This window comes from Malurus melanocephalus, unplaced genomic scaffold, assembly GCF_030028575.1.
Source record: "Malurus melanocephalus ecotype Western Australia unplaced genomic scaffold, MMel_1.1 scaffold_466, whole genome shotgun sequence".
Classification (NCBI taxonomy): Eukaryota; Metazoa; Chordata; class Aves; order Passeriformes; family Maluridae; genus Malurus; species Malurus melanocephalus.
In genome coordinates this window covers 162471-184697 of record NW_026623698.1, presented here as the reverse complement: position 1 = coordinate 184697, position 22227 = coordinate 162471, and the positions used below count along the sequence as shown (strand labels likewise).

Genomic DNA, 22227 nt, shown 5'->3' with positions numbered 1-22227 from the left:
AACTGTGTGAAATCCTGCTCCTGTGGAGCAAAAATCTGTGGTCACACAGGACACAAGTAAAGGGGAGAGATCAGAGGATGTCCCAAACAGTGACAAATAACAAGGAGAGACGGGAGTTTTCCGTAGAATATTTTAATATTTGCATTGCCTTCATAGCGCAATTAAAGCAATCTTTAAAATTCACTTATTACAAATGTTTGTCAAGTCTGTTTTTCCCCAGAAACACTTTTCTTGCTTCCTTGCACATACACCCAAACACACTATAAAAACCTCATTCATAACATCAAGGGAAGGGCAATCATCATTCATGTAAACATCTTTCTTAGAGTTATCAGTTTTTGAAAAGTAATGAATAAACCTACAGATGTTCAGTAAGGCTCATAGTTCGAATACAAATGTCATAAAACACCTATCAAGTACTGTATACAAGTTAAATACTCTGGGGTTAACTGTTAACACATGTATAAGCTTACCCCAAAGATTATTCTTTAGCACTTAGTTCTTCAGAACAGAGACACCCAGTAATTATGGGCTAAAGAGTATTAAAATAGCAGAAGGCCCAGCAGAAACTGTTAATACACAACTTTAGTGTGGATCTCAGCTCAGAGTTAAATTTGTTACAGTAGGAAACGCTTTCTAGGAGGGCATCTGCAGAAAGGAGGGATAGGTTGTTTGTACAGCATCATGAAGGGACAAGCTGAGAGGTATGTCTTGAAGATGTGGCTAGCCTTGCTATTGCAATTATTTATGGCAGCTGCACATAATGCTGCATAAATACTTCCCCAAATAGCAGAAACGATCACGTGCAATTGTAAGGACCATTTGCTGCATCTCCCCTTAAAAAAAAAAAAATAAAACCAAAGCCTATCTGCTTACTGGTATTCAATTAYACCTGAATCTTACAAAAAGACATCCTTTCAAATCTGGTTTAGATCTTACTGGAACTTTGTTGTTTAAATATTCATTCTACCATGAAAATATTTCATACAAATATCATTTTACATACAAATACTAAAACTTGTGAAGAGGGTCTTCCCACACTYATGGTTTTATGGCTTGAGTGTTTAATTGCTTATAATTTTTGTATAGATATTTCTCCTAGGGGAAAAAATACAGTTACAGTAAACTGGTAAAGAGAAAAAGGGCAGGAGGTTCCATTGCCCAAAGACAGAGGAGAGTCCATTCAAGGGAGAGTGACCTTAGTGTTCAAAACCTTTGATCTGGGGCAAGTAAACATGCACTCAATCTTGCACCTTTCCATTTCTTTAAAAATAAAAATCCTTATAAGACTGCTTAGAAATTCTTTGTCCAAAAATATAGTTCTCATGTTTCCAGCACATGAAGCAAAAGGAACAAGTTCACTGCAAGTGAAGCCCATTTTCCACCCACAGGTGAAGCTGCTCTCACGCTTTCTTCACTCGGATGCTCTCAGCACAGGACAGTGCAATGGAAGTGAGGACAGGCCTATATGCAGCACCCCAGCATGTAAGGAGACACTTCAGTAACATAGTTTTCAAAGMAATTTGGTTTAGTAAGTGATGGGAGGTCCTCAGGCACCCACAGCTCCAGCCATTCTGCTGGGACACAGGAGAAGAAAGCAGCAGACACCTGGCTCTAATACCACCTCATTGCAACTGCAGCATTTTCCTAAAGAGCATCAAATTGAGTGAAAGGACACAAATCACAAAAGTCTCTGGACAGAAGCAACACTGCTGCACCCCTGGCACAACCCAAGTAGTGAGCACTGGTTTGACTGCAGGACAAGGGCAGACAGTTGGGAAGGAAACAAAAATGTGGMAWTTTTCRTAATTTCTCAGTTTCTCTTACCAGATGGGATATTGGCTACTCTGCTCCTCCAGTGCCTGGCAGAAGGTGAGAAATACACAATGGTGCTCTTGCTTCCACACCAGCAACATACTACAAGAACCCACTGCCATCTGTGTGCAATGTTTCTGCATCTGGAAAGGCTGTGCMAAGGAGAAGCCTGCCTAGCTGCTCCCAAAACATGCAACCTCACCCCACGGCCTCCCAAAGCTCCCAAAATCTGCCCAGGAGCTGTACCTGATTAAAAGCACGGGCCATCCTATCAAGTATTGCGACAAGGAATGGTCAAAAGCACTCACAGCTCTCACTGCTGGAAAGCCAATTCCACGTATTTCCTTTAACTTTTTCAACAATCAAGATTTACAGGTATTTGTGTAGGTTTTTTGTAATTACTTTAAAAAAAAAGAAAAAAAAGCAGATTTTCAGATTTATGAAAGAAAACCAGGTAGATCCCCAGAAGTAAAATTATAGCATAAGACTAAACTTCAGACACCTCCACCACAGCCTAAGCCCTTTTCTTTTTGYTTTTTATGCAGAGGAGTGACCCCAGCAGCAGGCAGCTCTCAGCTGCAACTTTTCAGGYTCTCAAGATTAGCCACTTCTTCAGAAAAAAAGGCTTCTGTATTCTTGGTGACAAAAYCCTGTGCTGCCATTGCAGGAAGATCCACTTCAGAATTATTTTTTTTACAGACAATCAGCAGCCTCTAAGACAGGGAAATACAGGCCTCTCATAAAGGAGGTCAAGTGACCCTCCCAAACACAGGAGCTACATGCAGTACTGCAGACYAAAAGGCAGATGTTGGGAACTGATCTGTACCTGAAAAAAGCAGCAATTGTAGGTGGTTCTATGATATTCTTTAGTCACACTAGGTATCCTGAGAGCCAGCTGCTCACCCAGGCTCAGCTGACAGGCATCAGCTCTCCTCTCAGTTTCTGGGCTGACAAGAAAGGTCTTTGGCCAGGTCACGATAAGTGGAGCTTCTTCACTTACTGCATATTCACCAGTAGTCAGCTGTAACCACAGATCTGAGCAGATTGCTGTGCCAGGTGATGCTTCCTCTGCCCCAAATGAAAAATGTGGTTGGGTGGGAGTCTCATGTGTGAATATGTCATCACACTACCAATGAGGAGCTTTGTGAAGCTGGTCTTGTTCCCTAGTGAGCCCCAGAAACTGAGCTGCAACACACTGACCAAATTAAGGCATTATTTGGAGCTCTGTAACTAACCTGTGTTTGAATGAGGGGCTGCCAATGCACACTTCTGAAAGACACACTGACCCCTTTCACCACCCAGTGGCAAAAGCCATCCCAGCCATCTCCACTCTAAGAGACCAGCAAGAAAGAGAAAACAAGAGTTTAAAGGCTTGGTCCTGAATCAAGCCAAAGCAGCTTCATAATTGCAACTTTTATAGAAGGTTGGTCACTGAAGAAGGGAGCTTTAAAAGGACCAACAAATTTTACAAAGCTGAGGACAGGAGAGCTAACAGAGACAAGAGCCACAGCTGTGGCATGCAACCAGGCTACACACATGTGCAAAAGAATCTGCTTGACTGTCATCAAATTTTTCAAGAAGACACAGGATACTTCAGTGCCTTTTTTTTTTTTTCCCCTAGAATTTCCCTATTTTCCAGGTTACAATCTTCAAGCCTGATGCACCAAGAGCACCTATRTTCTATTTATCTCAAAATCAGGCAATATGAAGACTGACCAATCTATTAAAACATAAGCAACTTCACACRAAGAGGAGATAGCAGAGGAATCAGGGACTGATCAGGAATGAAGGCAAAGGTGCTCTACAGATCAGAACATTTTAAGGACAATTCCCCAGCAAGCACAGAGAGGCCAGCAGTCCAAAGCAGGTTATCAAGATTTTGGAAGGAGGCCATTTCCAGTAGGATTCAATCACATCTTCCTTCTTCYCTTCCCTGCACTTAAATTCAAGCCTCAACTTTGCAAACTTCATGGTCCTGGCAGAATAATCCCCAAGATACAAGAGGGCTCCCTACCAGAGGCTTTCCTGCAAGGGGCTGATGACCTAAAGTACCAACCTGGGGGGATATAAGGAAAGATCATGTCATGCATATTTCTTTTTGAGTATCATTTGCTGAAGCTGAGCTGTTGACTGACCTTTGCCAACTCTCCCTCACCTGTGAGGTTGTTTAGTCTCAGCCCATTCACGTGAATCCCTGAGCTGTCACCTCTGCCTTGGACAAGACATGGAGCTGCAACCCGAGTGTCCAGCATGAGGAGATGGGAGGCGTYACAGCTCACGAGCAGATCACTGCTGAAAGTGCCACAGTGCCCTGAGTCTGCCTGTTCCCCATCCCAGCATGTGCATTGAGTAGCTTCTGAGAGGCTGAAATGGTGAGGTGCTGGAARAAGTTTGTGAGCAGCCACAGGGACTCAACAGAGCCCCAGGTTCTTATGCTCAGGTACCAAAGAAAGGATTCTCAGACTGCACACAACAGCAACTTCATCCTTCCACCTGCAGGTACCTAACACATTCTCTCTGCCCAGCTCCCCAAACAGCCACACACCTCCAACAGTTCAGGCAAGCGACCAAAATGTGTTGCAATAGATAGGTAGGTCCGATTCCCAAATAATTTATGTTACATATATACAAACCTTTTAAAACTACAAACATTTAAAGAAAGTGTTGCAAATGCATTTGAGTTTTTCCTAAGCTGCTAAACCCAAAAGAGAGCATCARAGTCCCAGAAAGGTTCCAGTATCCAGACCAAGACAATATATTATTTCTCTCTTATACAGCATTAGTCAAGACCAGTACAGTATCTGAAAAACTGCACAATTTCCCTACCCCTGAAAACCCCAGAACATAGCCCTGCAGCTGAATATTCACAAACCCTCACTGCTGGCTGCAACAAAACTGCTGTTTCTAAATATAAGCATCGAGTGATGTTTGTACATTCATTATTTGTCTTTCAAAAACAATCTTTTAATATCTTTTCTTTTAAAAAAAGTCTTATTTTGATACTTCATACTATACTAATTCATTGWGTCTTAAACCAAGACTACTAAAAGATGGCTATAAGGCTATATTGTTTTGTCAAGCGAACACATAGAAAAAGTAACAGCTCTCTTTCACCAAACACTACAGCCTGCCCCCAAATATATGCACCTCCTTTCAGAGAATCCATGGGAGATTCAAGCATTTCTGCCTTGAGAACTGCTTGAACAGGTGAAATACACAAAYCAACTCATGAACACTGATGCAAGTAATGTACTTGCCTTCCAGAACATGTACTTCTGAAAGTCCTTCAAAAAGCAAATCTACTTTCTCCTTTTCAGAAAATCTTCATGCAAAGAACAGCTTCATTTGCATGTCATAATAATAAATTAAATAAGTCAGCCRTAAAGGCTAGATAAATATTAGGTTTGGACATGTTGCTATACTATTTAGAGAGCCACAGAGACCAACACACAGCACTCTCACACACACACACAAGCCTTTCCACTAGTAAGAAAGGATTTTCTCCTGCAAAAGAGGATTTGTAGAAAGAACAATGTTCAGACAAGAGGAAAGGGGAGTTAAAACCCAGCCTCCTATATGCTAATAAATAAACTGCTCTATTGCAAGATTCAGATCAAAGGTTTAAAAAGGCAAAATTATGCTACTATTAGAGAATATCAAAATATTACTGTTACCATCACAAGTGGCATATATGCAAAATGCAGTTGCACATTAATGCCTAGGCAGATAGAGAGCAACACTAAGTCTGCTGACGAAAAGTGAACGATATACCCATTTTAGTTTCTTTCTAGTCTTTTGGCCTCTTTGCATATAGTGCAAAAGCAGAAGCTATCAAAGAATATCACATCTTGTATAGAATATTAAATAATTTCTCCAGATAAGACTGGTGCAACGTTAGCTAATTTTTAAATCTGCTATGAGTAACACAGTCAAACCTAGTTAGTATGCAAGAAACTTATCTCTTAACACAGAATGCAAAGTTATGATGCAACAGCATGAACAATCCCTGGTTGTCCAGTTTTCAGTATAAAGGTAGTGCATAGATCCAAGTTTCTGTTTCAGTTTGCTGAATGCAGAAGGCGCTCCCATGTCATTTTTGCTGGGCAGCCTGGAAAGCTTTCAGTTCCAGCTGGTACCACTCTGGTGCTTCTGGTCCGTTCTGCCCCACAGGGTTGTGATCGTACCCGTAAGCCACTGTCAATTCCTCATCCTTCTCCACAGCTCTGATGGTACGGATACACTTGATGGGCCCAAAACGAGGATGAACAAATCTAGGAAGAAAATACCTTTGCTAGGCTTGGTTGTCAATTCACAGACTGTGCCAGCCCCCCTAACAGTTTTCAGAATTCACTCACTTCAGAGCAATATTGCATAATCTGAAATCAAATTAACGGACTTCTTTAAATCAACCTCATAAAGACTTAACAATAAGAGCAAAAATGCTGATTTATCAAAGCATTGGTAGTTCAGCAAACACAGTGCAGTTCTAGCCAAGCTAGGCTTTAGAAAGCTGTGATTATGCRTTTTAGAATCAAGAAGCAACTCATAAAGTTCATGACAAAACTGACAAGTTGCAAACTTCAAGACAATCGATGTTGTAAGTCCCAACAGACAATCAAGCACCCACCATGCCAGCCCATTTCCAGCTCAGCCTAGGTGAGCAGAAACTCCTTCAGTGCCTCAGCTCTTCACTCCCAGCCCACTACTGCTCCTCATCCAGTTGCCAGGGACCCCCTGTGTGCTCAGACAGCCAGGCTCCAGCTTCTACCCCAAAACACACAGCTGTACTTACGGGTCATAGGTGCAGTTAGGAGTGAAGGAATGGTTGGCCTTATGCCCCAGCGAGGCACAATACTTGGCAGCATGGTTGTAGGGCTCTGGCACGTCTATGACTGTTTCATCATCCAGGGATATTGTATTTCCATTGAGGGCCCAGTCTCTGCTGTCTACCTAGTTTGMAAGGCAAAAATCCAGTGTCTGTGTGAAGGGGTCAACTTTGTCAGAAGTTTGAAAGCCAAGATTTGAAATACATGTAAATAAAAGCTTTTCTTGGGTGTAAGTAATTGAAAAAAAAAAAAACCCACATTTTTTTAAATCTATACATAGGTGAGCATGCACTTTCTTTCAATTGACTCCATCATATTAAATCAAGGGTGGAAAGGTGGTGGGTGTAAGATCCTACTATGAAAGGAAATTTCAGGAGCAATGAAAATTCAGACTGACTTTTTCCTCTTCTTTACCTCCTGGTGTGTAATTCGCACTCCGTTGTAGAAGGACATCACTGTACTGGCTTCTGCTGCTAYTTTTGAAAACAATCCTTCTCCAGCACTGGAAATGAGAGAGACATCCACATACACCCTACAAGAGAAACAGGGCATGGAATTAGTGACTGGCTGCAGTTTTAATTTTCAAGATGTATTATCACAACACTATTGGGATAAAGCCTAATACTTCAATATAACAATAAAGCTAATAATAAGGCTAACAATAACAACAACAATAATAACAACAATAATTTGAAATCTCTATAGGGAACCCCTTCCCTTTCTCTCTTCCATATGTTGTCTCTATTTCTGTCAAAACTGAGATTTGGTGGGAATCTCAAGCTGACTTGGAAAATTTAAATTTTTCTTAAAGTGCCAATCTACTATTACTCCATAATGATGGCTCCAATTCAGGAACACCCTCAATAACATACCAGAACCCCAAAAGACCCCCACCAAGCTGGGGTTGCTGGAATGCACATGCACAGAGGAGCAAAAGTTCTCAAGATGAAGTGCCACATCTTCAAGTAYGCAATGTAAATTAAAGCAAGTGTTTTACTAATCACTTATTTAGACATTTCAGAGTATCAGAAAGGGCCTACAGTTGAAGTACACACAGAGCAAGGCTTCAGTTTTACAAACCCTTACACATCTTTTATTTTTAAGTTTTAGATGAGAAAAGATTTGCAAAATTAAGCCCTAAATGTGTAACAGTAAAGAAATATAGGTAGAAGGAAAAAAAGCCTACCTCTCTGACTCATAAGGATCAGGAAGAAGGGCATTTGTAGAAATGCAGGATGAAGTAGATTTGTCAAAACTGTATACTGGGCCTAAAAAAATCCAAAATCAATGAAGGTAATAAACTAATTGGCAGTACTGAGAGCATGCAATATTTAACTTAATCAAGACAGTCAAAAATTAAATTTTAATGGCTGCAAAAAATAAATGTTATACTTCCATAAAGAGAATTGCACCTGTAAAAAGCCTTAAATTAGATACTGCTTCTTGATTATTTTTTCCCCTCAACATTCTAGAGTAACAGTGCTAACACAAAAAGGTGATACATGTGTTCTTCAAATTACCAGCTTGTAGAGGACCGGATAGTCTTTCAAAACTGACCCTCTCASTGTCTCTGAATATAATTAAAAAGTAAAGCAAAATTCAAAAGGATGTATTCARTAGCCCATTAACTAAAAACAACTTGATTACTTCAAATATGAAGCATTTTCTAGTCTAAATCCTGAAGAGATCTCAACCAGAAGAACATTCAGTAATCAGAATGCATCYTTGCTACAGTCATTTATTTCTTGCCATTAATAAGCAACTCAGTGGTACAGATCTGTCACATTCTTAAATCCCTCTCCCAAATGCCAGAGGACTATCTTGGAGATAGGTTAAGAAGAAGGTGGAAACAAGTTGGGGGAAAAAACCCACAAAACAGAATAATACAAAGTTTGATAAAAGGCCTTTGCCCCTGGTGTCCAGAATCTGTTCAGGCTGAAGGCAGAGTGTAACTTCATCCTTTTTACAAAGCACAACTATACTCTCTTAGAAAGTAAGTTTTAAGTTAAATTTTGACTTGCTATCATAACTAAGCAATTCAAAAAATAAWCTCACATGCATTTGCTTGTCAATACCTTTTCACTGAGCTCTATGTGACTATTTCATATCAAGTGAGACAATTTTTGATGGCAGACCAATAAACGCATTAGCATAGTCCCTGCTTGTTACTGCAGCTTAATCCACACTCYTCCAAAACATCACATACACCTCAGAACAACAAATTCACTCCAGAACTATAGGTTCAAGCCACTGGAGAAGGCACCACCCTGCCCCCACACACTTCCCAGCCACTTTCTGTCAGCAGGGGTGTCACTGAGGAGTGCTGGCTTCCCAGTGACTGAATCTGGTTCACGAATTCCAATCTCGGCCCAGCAACACCGGTGCCAGAACATTCACAGTACTAATGCTGACTTGTGAAAACCCAGCTGACAGAGCTACAACCAACTCAGGACCTCCCTCTCCTCTTGCATTTATTTCACTAACAGAATGCCTGTAGCTGTGCCATCATTAACAGGGTGCATGGCACAGGCTTTCCAGCTGGCACAGAAGGTGTGTGACAGGCAGGACTGTGCCCATGAGCACAGGAGTGAGAGAGGGCTATGAAATGCAGTTGGGCAGGACCATGCAGGGGGCACTTCCCATCTGTTCCCAGGGCAAAGGGATCATGCTACCTGCCTCTGCCCAACTTTGTGAGTTGGAAAAAGAGCCCCTCACTAACAGCTTGTGTCATTACAGCCAGTCTCCAGTGGGGAACATCACAGGAACCAAGCCCTCTGCAGCAAAGGGCTGGTAGCAGGAATACAGGTTTGTGTTAGCTGAACTTACTGCCTGGTACTACTTCAAATTGAGGTTTCCCATCCTCAACAGCTGTCAGAATTGCAAGTTTTGCTTCTATCATTTCTCCATCTATGAACCTTCCAGAATATGCAGTCTTTCCATCAGGATACACATAGGCTATCTTCTCTCCAGTCATCTCCCCTTCTTCATTCACTTCTCCCACAAGGCTGCCTCCATCCTGAGAGCACAGGTGAGAAAGAAAAGGCAAAGCATTCAGTTATACTTTACTATCCTTGATGCCTAAGATTTTTCGCTTTTTATGTATTTCATGTATTTCTAGTTTTGTAGATTGCAAATGCATGGCTGTAGCTTCTTGTACTTTTCCTATCCCTTTTCCCCTATATTTAGGAACAATATGCTAACTTTCTAAATACATTCCTAAAATATTTAGTCTTATTCCAAGAAGACAACTAACTTGCTCTGTTTTCCAACCAGAATCYGRACCAGACATAACTGAAGTGGGGCAGAAGCTCTGGACTGCTTCCAGTGGGCAGAACCCTGGGAACTATTACCTAACCAACGTTTCAATTGGACAACATATGATAGGTATGCCAATCAACTACTAACCTTATAAAAACTGTGGAATTACTTGTATCACGTRCAATTTTTGCCATATTGTGTACCGAAAGCTTTCAAGTAAAGGTTTGCTTTTATATTCACTCTAACATTGTTGAGACAATCTATTCTATTTTCTAGGCAACATCCTCAGTAAATTAAAAAGGTCTTCCCCAACTTTTTATAAATCCAACAGAAAGTGCAGATGTGAAATTATGAAAATGAGGGAGAAACAGACACATGAAGAAGCTGGATGAAGTAATTCCAGTTAGGAGAAAACTGACCCAGGATCTTTCCTTCTATGTGACAYAAATATTCAATTTCACGTGSTGAAATTTTTATGTGCAYAGTCTKCAAAGCAAGGACTAAAGTTTRTCTAAGTTTGATTACTATGATACTRTACTGGAKGGAAAAAAAATTTAAYGCTGCCTTGCTCACTGCTAATTCAAGGTACCTCTAAAGACTTGAACCTATTAAAGAAAAATGGAGAGTGGAGAGTTTCTCTGTCCTAGAATGCCCCCAATGTCAGGTGCTGCTCAATGAGAACAACTGTCTGTGSCAAAGCTTCAAAAGCAACACTTTTCCTCTCCAAGGTTTACATATTTCAGCCCTGGGCTTTGCCATCTGTGATTTGCCCGCAGCTCAATTTAGGTCTATTTCCAGAACTGCAGAATGAGATGCATACATTARCATAGGTCTAACCACTTCAGGTATTTATTTCAAAAGAGACAAGGACGCATCTCCAAATAACACCCTGGAGCAAAACCAGCAGGTGTGATTTAGAAACAGACTGATTTATATCRAGACCACTGTGCACAGGCTCTATTTCAAAGTGACACCATTTTATTCAACTGCAAGAATGAAAGAATTTCAAGCGTGCTCTAATAGGGAACAGTGAACCTTAAGTCTGGGAAAAAAGTGGTGCACATAGAATCCTGCACAGCACCATAAGGAAACAATTGGTTCCTTGGCAAAGGGTTATTTTAGAACACCTTGAACCTTTTGTCTGGCAAGATTATAATGATAAACAACCTCTAGTTATCCAAAAGGGACAGCAAAACTTTGTCAACTAGATGATGAAGCAGGAGATACATGAAGTGAAAGGTCAGCTGTGTTATTTTGTACACTAGGGACTAAAAAACTTTTGGCAGCATACCATGCATTTGTTGATCCTAACAYATGCTTAATGGCAACAGTGAAAACCAGTAAATAAAAGGAACAGCCAGTGGTGGCAAGCATTTAGAAATGAATCTGCAACTAAAGTTTGTGCCATATGTAGCACAGAATTAGACTGGGTTTTGACCAGCAGCTTAATTATATGCAGATGTTACCCTCTTCTTGGAACAAGGTAAGATTGAAAGATTCAACTCCCCTGTGTAAGGCTGAATAGGAACTGTATTTTAAAAAAAAATTGCATCAAAAACTCCATAAAAACTAGTACAACAGTCATTACCTTAACTAGTATGGTTGTAAAAGAACAACAAAATTCAAAAGATAAAACACTGGCTTGCTCAATTAGAAAATCACTTGCCCACAATTCCACTCCGAGGCACAGCTCTCACACCAGTTACATCTGATGTGCTGGGCAAATCCAGACTTCACAATATATCCTGCAAAAACAACAATCTCTCCTCCTACTCTAATAAGAGCAGCAGGTTGCARTAACTTGCATGGCTTCCATGCTCCTCACCTGCAGCTAACACTACAAAATGGCAAAATTATTAGTCCAGCATTCCTGAAGAGATAATGCATAAATTATCAGACACACTATTTCTATCTTACATACAAATCATATATAAATGCACTTCCAAGGGGCTGAGTTTCCTGGAAGATGAAAATGGTGTGGGCACCTTGCAGCCTCACTGAATCTTATTTACTAGGCAAACATTCAACACCAAAAATTTCTAACTTTGTGTTGGATTACCCACACAGATCTTTTACCCAGATCTTTGTGTCCTGATTTTTGGAGAGCTGGATCATGATACATATTTATTTCAGCTGGGGAAGAAAAGAAAGGTACATAATTCCACAACAAGGAGAGCAGGTGATGAGGTTTACCGGGTAATAAATCCAACACACTCCGTGGCGGATGTTGTCTTTATATTGCCCTTTGAATATCAGCCGGCCATCACTGTCATACTCCTGGGCTGGGCCATTCAGCTCTCCATCCACGTAGGTGCCATGAAGGACCACTCCATCCTCATAGGTGTAGATTCCCTGGCCTTGCAGGGCATCATCAACGTAGTACCCCTCAAGGGTGCTGGTGAAGAGAGAAAGAAAACAGCTGTAGAAGACTGTTCACCTCTTGGGTGAACCCAAAGCCTCAACACACTGGAAAGCTAAAGTGAAAATCAAGAACTTGTTACTACAGAGYTCCAAAAGCAGAAAACAACTTAGAGCACCCTTTCATCAGAGTGTGCTGCATGGACACAGCATCACTCATGTCAACCACATGCTTGGCATTTTCTGTAGGTTGAAATAGTCAGCAAATGGACACTCCTGATCCTGGTCAAAGAAGGAATTCTTGCCCAAGCAGGCTACTCTCACATTAGGATTTACTACCTGATATGCATGGACCTTTATTGATATCTCTCTRGCAAGGTGAAATTGAGCTGCTGCACAGATGAATCATGATAAAGCATGAACTGCAACCTGCCACAGTTCAGCATTAGCTCCCCAGCAATACACCTAGCAGYCATTTGTACAGGCCCTGTTAAAAGCAGTCATTTTCCATGTATTTATCTTTAAATGGAACACAGCCTGTCAGACAGAATTCCAGTAATGTGCTTGGATTTAAACAAAAGAAATATTTCACTTTGGTTTTGTCTTGCAAACCGTTTAGAACCTCCCTAAAAGAGGATGTTATTTCTTTCTCAYGTTAGAATTAGCATAAGGAAACATACCCTGTTTTGTTTAGCTTTTACTTCAGCACACTTAGCTAACAGCCAGATGTCAGCATACACATGTTTTCACTGCATAATCCTTTTTCAGATGCAGACATCTAAGCCCAGTGCCTGTGAGCACAGACACCACATGTTTTACAAAACAGATTTGCAAGAGTTGTGGAAGGAATGTTTTTTTCAGAATTCACTTTCTCATTTCTAAAGCTTAATGCTCTGTTTTTACCTAACTGTGGCAAGCTGGCTGAGGTTTCCATGGGAAAACACATGACAGTAAAAGCCTCAGTGCACACCAGATRCAACATAAGAAGGCACAGGAAAGCTATTTTACTTTTCAGTCTAATTCATTTCTTGATCCAGGCTGATACAGAGCTGCATAGATAACAATGGCATTACAGCACAGGGAAGGAGCAGGGCAGATGAAGGAACCACCAGAAATAAGTGCCTTATTTGACTATAAATTATGCCACTTTCCCCTCTAATTTATCACAGATCAACAGACTTAAATTCCATCRTAGTGACAACACACACAGTATCCACATATAGGATTATTATTTTAAAAGGCAGCCACCCCCGGTTTATATTATGAAAAACACCAAAAATCCCACCTTGTTACCTTTAAATGCACTAGTTGAAGTTAAAACATTGCTAAATTACAACAGTGCTTCAGCCCCGATAGTGTATCTTTTCTTTTACTGTAACTCAAACTTCTATGTTTTCTCTCTTTGTATTAAGCTCCAAACAGCGTCCAAAACATCCATCTCATCTAATGAAATCAAACGGGTGATATTTTAAGAAAGAAGTCTATGTCCTTCAAGCTCACCTAAAATGTCAGGTTCTCTGAAAATTTTATACTGTTCACAGTTTCTGAGTTATTTCCACCCTGCCTCCCGCTTCCCTCTTTTTAAGCTCTTGAAGCATGGTGTCTGCAGACAAACATAATAATTGTAACTAAACCTGACCAGCACAAAGGGGAACAAATAGCTTCTGTGTCTTCTATAAGCAAAATCTTGTTCATACAAACCCTATGAGCTAGCCTGTATTTCTCTGGTTTGCTTCTCAGATGATCATACTTCTGACAATGTAAAGTTTCACTRAAAGTCAAGATTTATCAGATGAACCATCTTCCTGTTATCCACTATGCCTAGAAGGGATTGAGGATATTCCTTACCTAAAAATTAAACCACTGATATGAGTTGGAAGGTGTGTGTGGGGGGGAAATACTGCAATATCCTTCCAGGGACCCAGTTAATATTGACAGAGACTGATCCACTCATCTCTCGTTCTCTCTATCCCATATACTGGCATACACTGAAAACTTATTTCCCTAAAAATAAGAGTTTTCTACTGTATTCTGGAAGATGTCAGTTTATAGGAGTTTCCAGTWAAGGAGGAAGGGAAGTTGCACCTCTCTGTCAAGCACAGCTCTCATGCCTGCCTTTGYAGTGTGCTCCAAAGTACACTCCAGAAGCACTGGCACCAAGGAAAGTTCAAGCACACAATCCAAAACAGGGAGTATGCCAGAGGTGAAACTTCTCTCTCTTAAAGAATATGCTACAGTTTGCTGCATTTTTTTGAAAGGAGAGGAATTACCAACTGTCTTAGGTTACATGGTAGGTGTAAACAAACCAGAATGTATTCTATTACTGTCTCCATAAACTGTTAAAACCTCAGCATGACTCAGCCCTGATGACAYCCTCGGGGGGCCATCTCTGCTAATGGGCCATCAAGGGCTCTGGGAATGACTCATGGAATTACATCATACSACTKTCAGATGCTCTGCCCAGAGAGGAGGMACTGGACATCCCYACTAGCWTATAARCTGAGGCTCTGGAACACTAGGACACTCGTTCCACTGGATTCCCAGAGGAGAGGAGCTCGAGGAGCACCTCTGGACCTCCASAGATGGACTTGACCTGTCTTCAGGATCACTGCTTCTACAGGACCACATCCATCACTCCAGCAGGACTGCAGCCATCACACTGCACAACAGGGTGTCAGGTTGTAGTCTGTCAGTTTAAGATGTTGTTTCTGTATTATTGCCTTTGTTTTAATTTTTCCTATTAAATTGTAGTTCTGACTTAGATTCTCTCACAATGTATCTGTGTAGGGGTAATTACCCCACTGGTTTCTCAAACTAGCACACCAACTGATACTTCATTCCAGGTTTCCACTCCCTTAAATGATCAACAGGCAGCTATTCCAGTAAAGGGAAWAGTTTATACTGACCAAACAAGGCAGCCAGGCAGCCAGTCCTATTCCCCAACACTCAAAAAATGAGAATGCTTACACTGCAGCCAGTCCTGYATTTGACAGGACTCAGCCACTCCCYRAMAACAGAGCTACASAATACARCTGTCAGCCTTTAACAACAGCCTGTGCCTGCGAGAGAAACAGACCTAAGAGTGCTGAAACCACACAGCCGACTGCACAGAATTCTGCAAAGGGAGAGGAGTTTTGAGATATTTTGGATATTTATTGCTTATCTTCATGAGCACTCAATCTGGCCCATTGCACAGTTAATGGGAAAAGCATGTCCTGTTTTATGCCAGGTCACTCTTACAACACGTCACGATTCTTCAACTGTCCATTTCAGAGAGCAACTTATAGCTAGATAAATGACATCTTCAGTAATCAGGCAGTGTTTAGTTAAAGCTGCTGTTGCTAAATTAAAATATATAATAGTTAATGAAAATATCCCATTTCCCAAAAAGGCATTGCAGACTATTTTTGCATATTTTCACTCTGCTAGTTCCTGAAGTCATCAGTGGCCAACTGCTCCATTTTTTAAGGTTAGGAAAATTGAGAGAGGAGGAAAAAAATAAGAGCGAAGAGTTGGCAACACTGAAGAAGTACAGAAAAGGCTCAGCAGCAACCTGACTTTTYCCACTAAACGCTGCCTGTTTAGTGGATTACATGGAGAAGCAGCCCTATAAATAGTGGGTCAGTTCCTTTGACTATACAATCAGCAACCACTCTGCTGAGATCATCCAGCAGCACAGAAGCGTTATGTACATGTGTCCACAGAGATGCTGTCTGACAACTTAAAAAAATAAAAAGCTATTTTAAAGAAGTCAGCTGCTGGGCAGCAATGATTTTCAGTTACTCAGAGAAGATTTAATAAGGCCATTACCAACAACAGTGGGGATTTTTCTTCATCCAAGCTTGGAGGCCTGATTGCTTTCTCCATAACTGAATAAATATATTATCTTTCTCATGAAAAATCCCACAATCCCCAGTATGAAGCAAATGGAAAGGCAAGTACAGACAAGGAGCTGACTCACTGAGGCAGCACTGTATCTCTGCTCCTGCTCAGAACTTTGTTGAGGCAGGACASTAGACTTGGCACAACTGTCAGCTTAACAGCTGCTATGCATAGTGTGGCAAACAGCTGCAAAACCACGAAGAATCATGTCATTTTATACATCTGCTCTATTACMCRCATTACCCACATCTTAGGCAKCTCCTTGCTCCCWAACAGCTGAAAACCCCRGATTGCTCTTCCGGCCAGGACYATGGTCCCTGCRAGGAACCTTTGGGGAACAGATGCTTTCCCACAGAGATGCCATGTTTTGTTTCCCTGCTCCCAGATGCCTCATGGGATGACAGYGATCTGGGGAGGAAGTTCTGACCAACAGCAGACAAGAATGCTGCAGCAGAGGTGGGGGGAAGACTTAGGCACATAGACGTGTTYATAGGCACAGACTAGCCCAATTTCACTGTCACAATTCCCAGTGAAAAGAGGAGAAATTATGGGGGTTTTTCTGAAAGTAAATCAGGTCACAAGCAWCTTGCAGAGGATTAACTAGAGTTGCTAACAAACCTGTATTTAACTCAGTTTTTTAGCCACTAAACAACTGGACCAAGCAGAGGACAAGCCTCTCCATCAAGGTCTTATCTCTGTGTGTGAGGGCTGCCACAGGGAGCTCATGGACCAGCTGCATTCTCCCTGTAGCTCTGTAAGGCAAAGAATTCAATCTGCAGTTATGAACTTTGATGTCCAAATCATTGTCAGAATGGTTTCCAACACTTCTGACCACCTCCAATTTCTTAGGATTTCTAATAAGCTCATAACTTTACAATGATGAAAGAGCTCACACTACTGCATTCTCCCTCCAGGAAACAACCACAGGCACCTCATTACAGGCAAAGCCCCCACAGGAATGGCTACAGCAGCAGTAAACTTTCCAGCTACAGTTTTTAATGAGCAATCTTCTCCAGAAACTCAGCAGATTAGCTGTAGATTAGTTTCTCACGTAGATTAGTTTTTCATGTAGATTAGTTTTTCACTGCTACAAGCAGAAAGAAGAATACAGAAGAAAAATCAAAGAGTCAGAGAGTACCTTCCATCAAAAAAGAAGAATTTGCCRCGGCCATTCTTTTCTCCATGCACAAAGTTTCCTTCAAATCTGTCTGTTGATGAATAGGTTACTGTACAGAATCCATGTGGCAGCCCATCATCATCTAGATGTCCTGAAATAAAATCCAGACAAAGAGCAACAGAACACATTAATTATTATACAAAATTTCAAAYCTGCTCTCATTATGTAGCTGCTTGAAATACAGTAGCTCCCTAGTACAAAACAGTAATTGCCRACATTGCTGTTAGGAACAGTGATCAGAGATTCTGTACAACTGATGTTTGTACTTGTGTTACACTACACATAGCTGAAAATAAAAATAAAAGAATAAAAGAAAYGGGATGAGAAACAGGAGAGAAAAGAATAATAAGCAAAAATTGTTTCTAAAAGAAACAACGTTTCTATTATTCCAACTTGTAGTATTTACATCTTCAAAAGTATAGTAATTCTTTATCGAAAACATACATTAATTGATGAGAACAGGATAAGAAAAGGTTGGATTTTTTTTCTCTTGAAAAATACATACCTTATGATAATGTGGGTGTGCCACCCTGCATCTATATCCACAGGAATTTCAAGAAATAAAAGTATGTAATATCTGTAATGTTGTGCCCTTGCAATATGTCAGTCAACTTGGTATTTAGTAATTTAAATGCCGTTCTCCAGTGCCTTTCTGATGTACTCACTTCATATCCTGTTCCCACCCCAGCCATATCCGTTTTTCCCATTACAGCCGTTGCACAGAGGGAAAGCAGACAGACAACACACTTGAATCTTCACCTGCGTGGTTTGTTTCACCGAATATAACTGGCCAGCTCTACTCAATTAAAGCATAATAAGGCTCCTATTGTATGCCTAACTGCCTCTTAAAGCCAAAGGAAAATGAGAGAAAAATGTTTTAAACAATGGTTATTGCCTGGTTTAGYTGTGTGAGCTCTGGCTGCAGATCTCAGTAGGGTTGCTCTCAGCACAGGGACATATCCAGGTGTGTGTTACAGCTCCCACAGTGACATTTTAGCAGATATAAATTTTGCATGAAAACTGTCAAAAAAGCAACAGCTAGCCTTTATTTATGTTCTTCCATGCTTCTACCTAAAACATTACCTCTGATTTCCCCACTCTCACACAGCCCTAAAGTGATGAGAGACAGTACATGACTTGTACAGGCTTTGGGTCAAGCTCTTCCTTGATCTAATTTACCCTAAAATGAAAAGGCTCATCACACATGCAGAARGGCAGAAACAAACTTCAGTGAGAGGGGGACTGATTTACAGGCCAGGTTGATGCAGGCAACAAGAGACACTTCAGTACTACCAAACCCTGAGTCCTGTTCCCAGAGAAGGAACAAGCTAGGCAGACTTCACTGAGTGTGGAAATGGACCTAGAAAGAGAAAATAACAGCAAGGAATCTGAACTCATCCAAGAGTCAGGATTCTCTCCTTCACCCTTCCCACGCAAGCTCCACAAAGTTTCCCTTGCACCTGCACATCATTGTGCCCTCACTTAAAGACCCTAGTTCAAACTAGATTGAAAACTAGTTAAAAGTTTAAGAAGTTAGCAAAACCAATCAGGCACTGCTTAACAGTTCAAAGTGAGAGAAATAATAGACTAAAAAAGAGAGAGAAAGGTGAAAGTAAAAAAGCTCTATCACTAAAGGCRTTTAATTATTTTGAAAGGAACCCTTTAAACAGAACCTACTCTTTCCAAACACAAGAAAGGCTCTTTTCCTTTCCATTCTGTCAGGACATCCCTTTTTGTAAATAGGACAARTTTTAGCAGTTATGTCAATTTAACTAAAAGATCAGAGACATTTCTGAGGTGGACAACTCTTTTAGACCAAAAACTATATTAACATTTATCGTTTAAATTAAAAGTCTTTTTAATTAAAAATTTTATCAATATAGGAAGGGTACACTCGTGTAAGTTAACAAAGCCCAAACAATACCAGTTTCCCCTTCACTACAGGGGCAAAACTTTTTTATAAAACAGTTGGATTTAAAAAAATATATTGATAATATTAGTACATCATACTATTAAAAATATACCCAAAGCAACGACAACAACAAGAAAAAAATTCCTTGCAATTTTGTTCTCTGTGATTATTCAGCTTTGTCAAGATTTTGCTGGAATGCAAAGTCCAACAAAAGCTGCCATGCTTGTACACAGAACACATGTCAGGACTTTTGCACAGCAGGATACAGACTATCTCGGTGATTTAAATGGTCAGCTTTGATCCAATGGCCTCTATACAGGGTCTTAATCTCAGCCACAATACAAATAATCCAATTATTCTAATATGCTAGAAGCTTCCCCTTATTAAGAAAAAAACCCATCCCCCTACCGCTGCAACAAAACAAGAAACAAGTCTCTCTTAGTCAACAATATAATAAAAAAAAAACAATTTCAAGTTTCATAACACAAATGCAACTTTTTTCTGTATAGCTGARGCCTTCGGCTCTAATTCTGTTTCAGATTAAGCCAATGGAAAAAATCCTCATTATTTCATGGGGAGCACTGTGTTCCACTTTCCTTTCTCACCACTCTCCTCCATTTGCAAAAACAGACTCTAAATGTCTAAAACTCTAAAATGTCTTAACATATTTTTTAATTATTGTAAAACCTTGCTTTTGTTGGTTTATTAAGGGTCCCCCAAGATTCCCTCCTTAACTCAGATGACTAACTTCTCAAGAAAAGGAATTACCTAATAGGGGCTAGTTCACTCTAGGGTCACTTACCGAAAACACTGATGTACATAAATCAAAGATAAAAGTCCTTTACTGTCAGTGTTACTGTTACTTAACAGATGACATGCAGTGTGCATCATCAGTAAAATATTCTGGCCACAAAGATGCCAAATGGATGTTTGGGGGATAACTACAATAAAACAACCTCCCCCCTACAAAAATAAAAGTGCCGATTTCTATGATAGTTCTAACTTCCTTTGGCTATGTGCAAAATCCTGTTCACCCCCAACGAGCACCCAGCTTCTGTCTTGCTCAGAAAAACAGCTTTGAACAGTATATGAACAGAAAAACAGTATATGAACACACATTCATATACTACTGCTGAATAAAAGATGCTTTAAAACTTGTTCCTTTATCCCATAGAGATGTCAAACAAATCGAGGATACAACAGAACACTTTGTCATGTGAGGATCAAACTRCGACTCCTTGCCCCATACAACTTGAGGAGTGGGGCAAGAAGACATAGTTAAAGAGTGGGGAGGAAATGCAGGGGAAAACCAGATCTGTYAGAGTACAGGGCACACACAATTCATAGCAACTCCCCTCACACYCATGCTCTACACAAAGAAGCTTCTCTTTGGTTCTGTCGCTACAAACCTAGACAATAAATGCAGCTCGGAGCAGCAGCTGCTCAGCTCACGTCTGTTGTCACACTAAGCTGCCGTGTGTGACACCTTCTCCGGAGCAATTCGCTTTGAGGCCTAATCCTTCTGCTACAAGAGACACACAGCTCACGCCGAACATGGGCATTACCCGCATCTTAGGCATTTCCTTGCTCCCAAACAGCTGAAAACCCCGGATTTGCTCCTCCGGGCAGGACCATGGTCCCTGCGAGGAATCTTTGGGGAACAGATGTTTTTCCCACAGAGATGCCATGTTTTGTTTCCCTGCTCCCAGACGCCTCACGGGATGACAGCGAGCTGGGGAGCTGCATCCCTGCCTGCTAAGGTTACCATCAGCAATTCACTTCCAGAAGGCATGCGCTTATGGATTTAGAACTCTTTAAGGGTTAGTTCTCYACACATGAGAGGTGAGCAAACACAGGGTGTATATTCGCTATAAAGTGTCCCGCCCCGCTCCCATTCAGACGGCTGCAGCCCTACTGACCATGGATATGGCCACAGCGTCTTCTCAGAGTCGCTCTTTCTTATCACTTCTCCATTTGCACTTATGTGACTGAAGCCCTGGCTCCCTGGGGTCTCCCCAACAATGAGCATCCTCTGCTCCCTCAGCAGCCTGGGGAAGGACTGGGCACCGGCCGCCGCGTCCGGGGAGTGCGGGTTGCGGGCCACCGCCCGCACGGGGGCACGGCAGCGGCAGAAAACCACGGTCATGAGTTATTTTTGACAGTACTGAGCAGCCGCCATCCCTGCGTCCGGAGCCTCCCGCTGCGGCCACAGTACTCGGCGGCGGGCGGCACGCAAAGCGCCCACCCGGTACCGGCGCCAGCGCGGCCCCGGCTACCCCCGGCCAAACTCCGCCACGTGCGCGGCCCCGGCCCGCCCGTTGCATAAGCCCGGTGATGTCATGTGCTGTCGCACGGCCCCGGGCGCCCAGCTCCGGCCGCCGCCATCACCCCGCGTCCCCTGCAAGCACAGCTCCTGCGGCAGCGCCCGGCGCTGGCAGCCCCCGCTCCCTGAGAGACACGAACCTTCCACGATCTCCTCCAGCGTCTCCTCGTCGCTGTCCATGGCGGCGGCGGTGGCGGTGGTGGCGGTAGCGGCGGGCGCGGGCCGGGGGGAGGCGCAGCCGCGGTGCCGCGGGCGGGCGCGCGCGCGCTAAGCCCCGCCCCCGCGGCATGGCTGAGGGGGAGGGGCCGCGCTCCCGCCCCGCCCCTCACGGGGTGATCGAGAGCGCCCGGGGACCGAGGGGGACGGGAGGGGGTGACGGACCCGCCCCGCCCCTCAGGATGGTGTCGTTGGTGTGGGTATGGTTCCGTGTGTCCCCACATCCGGCATCGGGGGCACCAGAAGCACAGCCCGCTCAGCGCTGGCCCTCCAGGGTGTTGTGTCCTGTCCGTCCATTGGCCCGCTGAGCTCAGCTGGCGTTGCTGCAGTTCACCTCACACAGTCGGCCTCGTTTAGAGTCCCTTCTCCCTTCCCACACCAGGGACCGCTGACCTGCTGCTCGAACCACAGAATCACAGAGTACGCGGAGTTGGAAGGGATCTATCAGGATCACCGAGTC

At 42.3% G+C, this 22227-nt stretch overlaps 1 protein-coding gene across 1 annotated transcript; it reads right to left on the bottom strand.

Moving 5' to 3' along the window:
- Positions 1 to 1927: 1927 nt before the first annotated feature.
- Positions 1928 to 21793, bottom strand: SETD7 (SET domain containing 7, histone lysine methyltransferase). The gene is made up of 8 exons (XM_057380687.1): positions 21692 to 21793; positions 17278 to 17407; positions 12093 to 12294; positions 9468 to 9657; positions 7828 to 7909; positions 7056 to 7173; positions 6608 to 6765; positions 1928 to 6086 (listed from the first exon to the last, which is right to left on the bottom strand). The coding sequence occupies exons 1-8, from the start codon at positions 21729 to 21731 to the stop codon at positions 5906 to 5908; spliced, it is 1101 nt and encodes a 366-aa protein (XP_057236670.1). The 5' UTR covers positions 21732 to 21793; the 3' UTR covers positions 1928 to 5905.
- Positions 21794 to 22227: the final 434 nt, after the last annotated feature.